Genomic DNA, 11,479 nt, shown 5'->3' on the forward strand with positions numbered 1-11,479 from the left:
GGAGAGCTGCGCTATATACTTACCCCAAGAGGCCTGAGGATAGTAGTGCAGGCTGGGAGAGTTAGCCGGTGGTGTAGGCCCAGGGAAGCAGAGAGAGGTGAGGGCGGGGCCAGGACCAGAAGTGGTGCTCCTGGAGCCCAAGAAAGGGACTGAGTTTCTCTGGGTGGGAAGGGTCAGGAAGCAGTATTGGTTCCCCAGGTGTCTGGGGCCCCAAGACTAGGAATGGCGCAGGGCCCAAACTAGGAGTATAGAACGGCGAGGCGGGGGATGGAAGGGTGAATGTCGCTTAGGGAGTCCCGGTGCAGAGAGCTGCGCTATAGACTTACCCCAAGAGGCCTGAGGATAGTAGTGCAGGCTAGGAGAGTTAGCTGGTGGTGCAGGTCGAGGGAAGCAGAGAGAGGTGAGGGCGGGGCCAGGACCAGAAGCGGTGCTCCTGGAGCCCAAGAAAGGGACTGAGTTGCTCTGGGTGAGAAGGGTCAGGAAGCAGTATTGGTTCCCCAGGTGTCTGGGGCCCCAAGACTAGGAATGGCGCAGGGTCCAAACTAGGAGTATAGAACGGCGGGCGGGGGGATGGAAGGGTGAATGAGGCTTAGGGAGGTCCGGCGCGGAAAGCTGCGCTATAGACTTACCCCAAGAGGCCTGAGGATAATAGTGCAGGCTAGGAGAGTTAGCCGGTGGTGCAGGTCGAGGGAAGCAGAGAGAGGTGAGGGCAGGGCCAGGACCAGAAGCGGTGCTCCTGGAGCCCAAGAAAGGGACTGAGTTGCTCTGGGTGAGAAGGGTCAGGAAGCAGTATTGGTTCCCCAGGTGTCTGGGGCCCCGAGACTAGGAATGGCGCAGGGCCCAAACTAGGAGTATAGAACGGCGAGGGGGGGATGGAAGGGTGAATGAGGCTTAGGGAGTCCCGGTGCGGAGAGCTGCGCTATATACTTACCCCAAGAGGCCTGCTACTGAGACATTTTTTAATCACATGGATTTTCTTTTCTAGGAGAATATCGACCAGCAAAGTGACAATTCTGGGATATGGTCTCTTAACCACAGATGCAGAGACTTTGATAGATGCACTGAACCGCCAGAACTTTAGAGTGGTGATTGTGGACGAATCGCACTACATGAAGTCCAGGACTGCAGCCCGCAGCAATATTCTCCTGCCCATGGTACAGAAAGCCAGGAGAGCAATTCTTCTTACAGGCACCCCAGCTCTGGGAAGGCCTGAGGAGGTACTATAGTTGGCTATGCTTTGGGCTTCAAAAGGAAAACTGAATTAATCATTTGCTTGACAAATTTTAGTTTTGAATCAGATGCCTCAAATGCCATAAGAGTACATTAGAAGTACTATTTTATTTTGACTCTTTTTTTAAAAAATGTATTTATTTGTAACCTTTAGCATGCTTATAAGTGTCCATAAGATACATTTTATCTTTATTATAAGTTTATTTAGTACAAATTCATGCTCTTCACATCTGTTTCTGAGGTTCTCCCGTCACTTACTGTCCTAGTTAGCTTTCTATTGCTGTGCTAAACCACTCTGGCCAAAAATAACTTGTGTTGGACTGGAGAGAGAGCTCAGAGGTTAAGAGCACTGGCTTCCCTTGCAGAGGTCCAGGGTTTGGTTCCCTGCATCCACATGGTGGCTAACCATAACTCAAGTTCCAGGGGATCTTACACCCTCTTCTGGCCTCTGCAGGCATTGCACACATGTGGTGCACTTATATACATGCAGACATAACACTCTTTCACATAAAATACAAATAAATTTTATAAATAAATAAATCAACTTGTGGAGGAGAGGGTTTACTTCATCTTACAGCTTACAGTCCATCACTGAGGGAAGCTAAGGCAGGAACCTGGAACAGAAACTGAAGCAGGAGACCATAGGGGAACACTGCTTACTGGCTTGCTTCACCTGGCTTGTTAAGCTAGCTTTCTTCTATAGCCCAGGCCACCTGTCCAGGGATGGTATTGCCCACCATGGGCTGGGCCCTCCTACATCAACCAATTTAGAAAATGCTCCACAAGCCAGTTTGACGGAGGCAGTCCCTCAACCCAGATTCCTTGTTCCCAGGCATATCCAGGTTTATGTCAAGTTGGCAAAAACTGACTTTTTAAATATATATTTTATATATCATTTTTATTTTATGTGTGTGAGTGTGTCAACTGCATGTGTGTAAGTGCACCTGTGTTGTACAGTGCCCACAGAGGTCAGAAGAAGATGTTGGATTCCCTTGGAACTGGAGTTACAGACAGTTGTTAGCTGCCATGTGGGTACTGGGAATCAAACTCATCCTCTGCAAGAGCAGCCATTACTCTTAACCACTGAGCCATCTCTCCAGCCCCAAAGATTTTTTTTTTTTTGAGACAGGGTCTCCCTGTAGCCCCAGTTGGCCTGGGACTCACTATGTAGACCAGACTGACTTTGAACTCACAGAGTTCTGACTCTGCCTCCGGAGTGTTGGGATTAAAGGCTTGTGTCACCATGCCCCACTAAAACCTATGAATTTTAACCTTATCTAGTTTATATAATAAGCACCTTAGGTTTGAAACTGAATCTTCTTGTGTCTGTGTGCTTGTATGTGTGCCTCTGTGTGTGTGTGTGTGTGTGTACTTGTTTACCTGTTTATATGTATGTATGTGTGCATTCGTGTGGGTATAAGTGTGCATGCATTTGTGAATGCCAGAGGTGATATACGGTGTCTTTCCTTCTTCACTTGCTATCTGCCTTAGTTTTTGAGATAGAGTCTCTTAGAGAGCCTGGAACTCACTAATTTTTCCGGGCTGGTTAGCCAGTGAGCTCCAGAGATCCATTTACGCTGCATTACAGAATTTGTCTACTTCTTTTTCACTTCAGTATCCTGACTTTGGAAAGTAGAGACAGACAAGAACGTAGTATAGGCTAGGTAAGGTATCTATTTAGAATGGAAGAAATTATTTGATACCTCATTTAGCTTTTGCTACTCAGGTGCATGGGGTATGAAATTACAATGTTAGATGTAGAAATGGTGGGTGAACCTTATGATAGTCTATAAGAATCAGCATTCCTTGAGGAAGCCCTATCAACTAATATGCTGAATGACAGGAAAAACATGGGCTTCTTGTCTTGTATTGCAAGTGTCTAACTCTGTGTCCTAGTACATAGTAACTAATATACACTCTACATAGTGCAACCATTATTATTAAGCCAAACTTGGATGACAGCTATTAGTAGTGTACCTTTACTAGTATTGCCTAGGCTCTACTTTTAAATTCTTTGCCTAGAAAGCATCAGACGTTTATCTAAAACAGTAAATAGATAGTGATGGTGAAATGCCTTTTTTGTCTTTTATACTGTTTGCTTTCGGAAACCCACTGGCAGTAGGAGAATGGGCCACAAGTAATTTACTTATTTTCTAAAAGTATATCATTGAATAATAGGGATCATTATGCCTTTAAAAACATCACAAAATGTGTCATTTAAGAAAGACAGTATACAGCTCTGCTTCCCTGGACCTGCATGACCCGCAGGCCTCTCTCCAGGGGCTTATACTGAGTTCAATATTGTATAACTATTAATTCAACTGTGAACCTAGAAACTTACAGCCACTTGTGAAAGAGATGGACTCTTGCTCTGGAGTGTGTTACTGAATATGTTAATGCTGTAATGAAATGCTTCTTCTGATCATGTAGTCATTAAAAATTAAAAAAAATAATGATTAGAAAAAGAAAGAAAGACAGTATACAAAAGAACTCTCTGTTTCATGAAGTAGTAAGGTGCTTAATCATCTGCCTGCTTCTTATATGAGAAGCAGAACAGAGACCTCCTGTCTGCTGTGACCACATGTTCTTCTTATTTTCATCCCTCACCCAGGTATCTCCTGTCCAGGAGAGCATAAGTTCTAGCTTCATCAGGCCAGATGAATCTGCAGTTTGTCTGTGGAATTCTTTAAGAGCTAATATTTAAAATGATAAAGCCTCAGCTCTCAGTTTTTGAAAATGAAAAATATGAAACCTCCAGCTTTGGTTTCCTTTTAAAATTCTGGGTTATTTGAATTTATGTATAATTTCTTTTTCTTTTATTTTTCTTTTTTTTTAACCATCTTAACCATTTTTAGTTGTACAGTTCCATGCCATTAACTACATTCACATTGTTGTACATTTACCACTATCCATGCCCAAAACTGTTTGTTTTCCCAAAAGGAAACTGTGTACCTATTAGACAGTAACACTACCTCTTCCTTCATTCCTCCTCACCCACCCCAAACTGGTTGAGAACACTGTTTTATCTCTATGAATTTAACTACTTTAAGTACCTTACATAAGTGAAATTGTGCAGTATTTGTCTTTTTGTCTAATATAATTCCCTGAAGGTTCATCCACATTGTAGAGTAGTATATCAGAATTCCCTTGCTTTTGAAGACTGAGTAATATTCCACTGTGTGTATAGACTGCCTTTAAAAACATCAAAAAATGTGTCATTTAAGAAAGAAAGTATACAGCTCTGCTTCCCTGGACCTGCATGACCTGCAGGCCTCTCTCCAGGGGCTTATACTGAGTTCCATTCATCCACCAGTGGACCCTTGAATACATTCTACTTTTTGGCTATGGTGATTACTGCCAGTGCGTGAATATCTATTCAAGTCCCTGCCTTCAGTTCTTTTAGGTCTATACCAAGAAGTATAAGGGATTGTGTTGTTGTTTTGTTTTGGTCCGGAGTTTTTTTGAGATAGGGTCTCTTGTAGCCCAGGCTGGTCTTGGACTCATTTTGTAGCTGAGGATGACTTTGAAATCCTGATCTTCCTTCTTCTTCTGAAAGTGCTAGTGTTACAAGTGTGTGCCACCAAGCCCCATGCTGGGGTTTTAAGTATGTGCCCCATGCCCCATTTCCTGCAGCATTGGGAATGGAAACCAGGGCCTCATGCATGCTAGACAAGCATTCTACCAATTGAGCTACACCCTTAGCCCTGTTTTAATAGTAGCTATGTAACAGGTGTAAGGTGGCATCTTGTGGCTCTGATTTGCATTTCTGCAATAACTAGTGAGTCTAGTAGCTTTTCCTGTGCCTGTTGGCTGTTTTGTGTGTCCGTTTTGAAGAGATTTCAGCTCAATATTGTTTTGTCAGAAGTTTGTTATTGAATTTTAGCTCTTTATATATTCTAGTTAATAACCGCTTGCCAGATTTCTAATTTTCAAATGTTTTCTCCCATTCTTTGAATTTGCTTTATTTTGTTTTTTGAGGGAAGTAAGGCATGCACATACTGTGGCACATGTGTGGCAATCAGAAGACAACTTTCATGTATCACTTCTTTCACTGTGTGGGTTCCAGAGTTCAAACTCAGGTCATCAGGTTCAGCAAGTACCCTTACCCTCTGAACCATCTTGCTGGCTTAAAGTTTTTGATTTTTATTTTATTTATTTATTTTATGTGTATGAGTATATTGCCTGTAAGTGCACCCATGTCGTGCACTGCCTGTGGAGGTCTGAAGAGGGCATCAAATTCTCCTAGAACTGGAGTTATGGACGATTGTTAGCTACCATGTAGGTGCTGGGAACTGAACCTGGATCCTCTGCAAGAGCAGCTCACAGTCTTAACTGCTGAGCCACCTCTCCAACCCCAAAATTCTTGATTTTAATGTACTTCAGTTTATTCATTTTACTTTTGTTACCTATGCCTTTGGGAGCAATAATTTTTCCAAAAAATTCTTGTCAAATCCAGTGTCATGGTGCTTTTATGCTGCTCTTTTCTAATAGTTCCATGATATTAGCACTTAGGGTTAGGTCTGTAGTCCATTTTGAGTTAGTTCTCATCTATCGTATAAAATGAGGACCAACTACTGCTGCTTATTGTTCTTGTTCTTGTCTGGTTGTTGCTCCTCCTTTTCCTCTTCCTCCTCCTTCTCCTCTTTTTCCTCCCTCCCTCCCCCTCCTCCTCCTCCTTCTTCATTTGTGAATATCCTGTTTTCCCAACTATTTGATGAACAAAAATGTTACCTTGTTTTACACACGTGATCTCCTTGGGTATGTTGTAAACTGTCTTAGGGAGGAGAAAACAAGTTGAAGATATCCTAAAAGCAAGCCCCTTGGTCACCTCAGTAGGCCAGAGGCATAAAAGAAGGAAAGACTATGATAAAAACTTAGAGGAATGGAGAGCAAAGCAAAACAAGATTTGTACAGTGTCATCTGGAGGGGGGTCGTCAGAGTGTCCGTATGTGCCTCCCCCTACTTAGAGTTCACTCAGAGCCGTCTTCTGCCTGTGCTGTCCTTCCTTCTCTCACACACTTGAAATGACTACTCCCATTTGTTGTCTCTTTGAAAACTTGGTCCAAGTTTTTTTGCTATCTGTTCCCGGCCCATTATTACAGGCTTATCTGCTGACACTCTCCTCCTGCCGCTGTGGACCAGAGTAGAGCTGTGGTAGTCCCCAGTCTTGTGACCATCAACCCTGCCTTCACACCGTTGATCATTCAGTCACTGTGCCTTTCATACACTGCTTCCTTTCCCAGGCTTCATGGTTAACACACTTGTTCATCCAAGTCATCTGGCACAGAGATGGTGCTAAGAGTGTAGGTGGTTCCCCACCCCCCCATCCCGGCATGGATCAACTTTCCAGCAGCTGTCCAAAATGATGAGGGCCATCTAATTTCCTTTTAACATTTTTAAAGTTTATTTTTTTGTGTTAACACACTTGTTCATCCAAGTCATCTGGCACAGAGATGGTGCTAAGAGTGTAGGTGGTTCCCCACCCCCCCCATCCCGGCATGGATCAACTTTCCAGCAGCTGTCCAAAATGATGAGGGCCATCTAATTTCCTTTAAACATTTTTAAAGTTTATTTTTTTTTGTGTGTTGGACTTACCAGTATTGTCTTGATTGCTCTGAAGAATATTGCCATCTTAATAATAGTTTTCAAACCCATTATGTTTTCTATTCATTTTTAGGTCTTTAATTCTTTTTCCAACATCACTTTGTAGTTTTCATGTTATATATTACAGTTTTTCTTTGTAATTTATTCCTCAATGTTTTATTTATCATTAATGCTATTTATGTCAATGGTTCATTGCTATATATTGACATGTAGTTGATTTTTGTGTATTTAGCCCATATTTTACAAACTTACTGGACTCATTTATTGGTTTAATACTATTTTAGTGAATGCCTTAGGACCTTTATATAAGGTCCTATCACCTGTAGATAGTTTTATCTTTCCTTTTTAATTTCTATGATTTTATTTGATTTCCTACCTAATTGCAATGGGTAGAAGTTCTAGTAACCTGTTAATGGAAGTGGCTAGAGTTCATATCTTTTTTTGAGGTCCTGATTTCAGTAGAAAAGTGTTCAGCCTTTCACTTTTAATACTTCTGGTGGAATTTTCCTAGATTTTTAAAAACCAGGATGAAGCCGGCTGTGGTGGTACATGCCTTCCCAGCACTCAGGAGGCAGAGGCAGGCGGATTTCTGTGAGTTCAAGGCCAGCCTGGTCTACATAGTGAATTCCAGGACAGCTGGGGCTACAGGGAGACCCTTTCTCAAAAAGATCAAAAAACAAAAACAAAAACCAGGATGAGGAAGTTCTCCATTTCCTGTTTATTGAGTGTTTAAATTATGAAGAGATGTTGAGTTTTCTTAGGTGCATGTTCTGTACCTACTGAAATTATCACGTGTTTTTGTCCTTTATTCTATTAATATGGTCTATTTGATGGGTTTGTTTTTGGATGTTAAAACAACCAGCCTTGCATTCCGGGGACTAATCTTATTTGATGATGGTATATAATTTTTCTTTTTTGGTATGTTGGTATGGTTTTTTTTGCTAATACTATGTTGATGATTATTGTGGATTTAAATTCATTAGAGATTGGAGGCTGCAGTTTTGTTTTGGTGTAATGTATTATGTGGCTTTGTATGCAGTACCATCCACATGGAGTGGCTTGGGAAGTAGTCTGTCTTCCATTTGGGACTGCTTCTGAAGCAGGTTGCCTTTTTTCCCATACTGTTTCCTATAGTTCAGTGATGAAGCATCATAGACTCTGTTGGTGGCTTCTGGATCCTGGTTCAGTGTTGCCACTAAACATACATCTATTCAAAATGTCTTTTTTTTTCTTCAATTTTACTTCTTTCTGACCATTTCATCTAAGAAATCCAATTCATTGGCAAATGGTTGTTCGTGATCTCATTCTATAATTCTTTGAATTTCTATAAAATTTGTGGTAATTTTTTCTCATTTCTTAAGTGCATGTTTGAGTCTTGTATTGTTTCCTTGGCCAGCCTAGGCAGAGTTTGATCAGTGCTGTTGATTGCTCCAAGTACCCACTGTTGGTGTTTTTAATTTTTTTTCTTTATTGCTTTTCTATTTATTTTAATTTCAATGCTTATACTAGTTTCCTTCAATTATTTTCTTTTCATTTAACTTGTTCTTCCCTTTCTAGGTGGGAAGCTAGGTTGTTGATTGGAGATCTTTGTTCTCTCTTAACACAGGCACATTCAGCTGTGAGTTTTCCCCCAGTCCCTAATTCTTTGTCCTATTGGTCATTTGGGCATACAGTGTCATGTAAAAATTAGGTGAACCACCAAAGTTGCTTTGGAGAACAATCAGGCAGTTCCTTAAAAAGTAAAATATACAGTTTCTATATGATCCAAGAATTCCATATCCAAGAAAATTGAAGGTATGTGTTCACAAAAGTTTACAAACAAATGTATACTAGCATTATTCATGCTATCCATGAGGCACAAACAAATCAGTGCCATCACTTGATAGATAAACAGTGTTTTGGATCTATACAGTGGCAGATTACTGGGCCATGGTAAAGATGCTACAAGATGGGTAACCTTGAAAACACTATGCAGAGTGAAAGAAGCCAGACAAAAACTGGACACTAAATGACTGCTTACATGAAATACCAGCAATCAAAGAATTCATGAAAACAGAAAATAACTTATTGGTTGTCAAGAGCGGATAGGTGGGGAAATGGACTTTGACTACTAATGGAGGTGGGATTTGTTTTTAGGATGATCAAAATATTCTAAAGCTAGGTGTAGTGATTGATGTAAAACTATGTGAATAAGCTAAAAGCCACTGAATTACATACTATAAGAGTATAAACTTTATGGTATATGAATTAAATCCTATAAGGTTATTACTTCTAAAGAGTCTATTAAATAAAAGTAAAATATTACTTGTGCAGGTTATCAAATTGAAACATGATAAAAGTCAAATTATAAAAATGAAAAAAAACATGATTCTGTTTCATCAAATGGTAAAACTTTAATGAATCTTTAAAGATGGCTCAGCAGGTAAACCGTTTGCCACACAAGCATGAGGACCGGAGTTCAGACCCACAAATCCTGTGTAAATGCCAGGTGGGCAAGGAGGCTTACCTGTAATCTCAGTGCAGAGGGAGAAACAGGAAATCCTTGGAGCAATCTTACTAACTAGACTAACCAAAAAGGACAAGCTCTGGAATCAGTATATATATATATAAGGTGAAGAATAATCGAGGAAAACCCTCAGATTTAATCTCGAATCTTATACATACACACACGTGCATGTGCACACGTATACCCACACACGTGTGCCCACACACATGTAAACATGCATACATACATTACAACATGCGCGCGCACACACACACACACACACACACACACACACATATATAAAAAGAAAAAGAAAAAAAATGTATACCTTTGGGCCAGAGATTTAATTCAGTGGTACAGCATTTGCCTGCCATGTCTGAGTTCTTGGGTTTGACTCCTACCAACTGTTCCATCTCTAAAATTTTATCATATATACTCCATACAGTAAAAATACAGGTAGAATACATGGTGGTACATGACTGTAATCCCAGCATCTAGGAAAACAGGAAGATTGAAGTTAGATGCCAGCCTGGCTGCATAATGATACCCCATCTCAACAAACAAAAAAATATAGATGGTGGGGCTGGAGAGATGGCTCAACACTTAAGAGTGCTTGCTGTTTTTCCAGAAGACCCCAGTTCAGTGCCCAGTACCCATGTCAGGTGGCTTACATGGACTGTAACTCCAGCTCCAAGAGATCCCAATCCCTTCTTTTCCCCCATAGGTACCCTCAAGCATGCAGCATTCACACACACACAATTTTTTTTTTTTTGGTCTTTTTGAGACAGGGTCTCCCTGTAGCCCCAGCTATCCTGGAACTCACTATGTAGCAGGCTAGCCTTGAACTCACAGAGATCCGCCTGCCTCTGCCTCCCGAGTGCTAGGATTAAAGATGTGTGCCACCATGCCCGGCCTACAAATAATTTTTTTAAACTTTAAAAAATATGGATGTCTCAATAGATGGATAAACATTTGCTATAGATGTTAATATTTTCAAATATGTAGTATATAAATACAAATAGAATTGTATGAAGGCCTTAATTTTTATAATGGCATAAAAGATAGAAGCGACCTATGTATTCAGTATCAAGAGTCTACATAATTATTTTACCATACACACACATATATACACATATATAGTAGGTGGCTATTCAGCCTTTAATAATGCTTTATTTATAGTACATTGTTTATATAATTTAAAAACAAAATGAAATATAAAGACTTTAAAATTGCCTGTGATAGCTCAGTCTGCTGCTCACCCTCTTACAATGTACTCAGTTAAAATTTTCTCCCCCCTCCCCCGGGGCTGGAGAAATGGCTTAGCTGTTAAGAACACTGACTGTTCTTGCAGAAGACCTGGGTTCAAATCCCAGCACCCACATGGCAGCTAACAGTTGTTCCATAACTCCAGCTCCAGGGGATCTGACAGCCTCTTCTGTTCTCAGCGGGCATCATATGACATGGTGCATTTACCTACATGTAGGTAATACACACAAACACATAAAATAAAAATGATACACATAAAATAAAATAATGATGGAGGGGTTAGATAATGTGAGATAAATAATGTCTAGATAGTTTTAAAAACCAGAGGGAGCCATATTAGTCCAACAACCTACCTACTAACAAATTATACATACCAGATCAAGAAATATATGTCTAGGCAAGGTTTATCTGAGAACAATTAGACTTTGCCCAAGATTTATTTACATGGTACACAGTAATTAAAAGTACCAGACTGGTGGAACTAACCTTCTTGGATGTTTAACAGACATACTTTGAGGCCTATACTAATTTGATCAGAGGGACATAAAGGTCAGTTTTTGCTCCTATACTCCTAGGTCGACTAGTTCCAGGGGACTATGAGCATCTCTCAAAATATCCTGTAATTGTGGTGGGTCCCCTGTCCTCTTGATCCAGGAGGCTGAGGAGATACCACGAGATGGACTTGAACCAGTGTACAGTCTACAAAGAGGAGGGTCAACACAGAGGAATCATTTCCTCCATGCTTCCAAGCGAAGCCAGCCATGGTCGAGCAGGACCTTTGACTTATCTTCACATAGGCAGAACTGGTAAAAGAAAGGAGCCAGGGGCTCCTCCGAAGCCCATGTGACCCCTGAGGAACAGATCCTCAAACGACCTTAAGAGTAAAAATAAATT

General features: G+C 40.8%; 1 protein-coding gene across 4 annotated transcripts in view; it reads left to right on the forward strand.

The window, feature by feature from the left end:
• Zranb3 (zinc finger RANBP2-type containing 3) overlaps positions 1-11,479 on the forward strand; it is a 245,878-nt gene that overhangs the window by 117,847 nt on the left and 116,552 nt on the right. For all 4 annotated transcript variants that reach the window (XM_029563233.1, XM_029563231.1, XM_029563232.1 and 1 more), the window contains one exon: positions 986-1,217. In XM_029563233.1, coding sequence (XP_029419093.1) covers positions 986-1,217 — 232 coding nt within the window. The remainder of the gene's footprint in view (positions 1-985; positions 1,218-11,479) is intronic.

Source organism: Nannospalax galili, unplaced genomic scaffold (genome assembly GCF_000622305.1).
Source record: "Nannospalax galili isolate Female #2095 unplaced genomic scaffold, S.galili_v1.0 scaffold995, whole genome shotgun sequence".
Lineage (NCBI taxonomy): Eukaryota > Metazoa > Chordata > Mammalia > Rodentia > Spalacidae > Nannospalax > Nannospalax galili.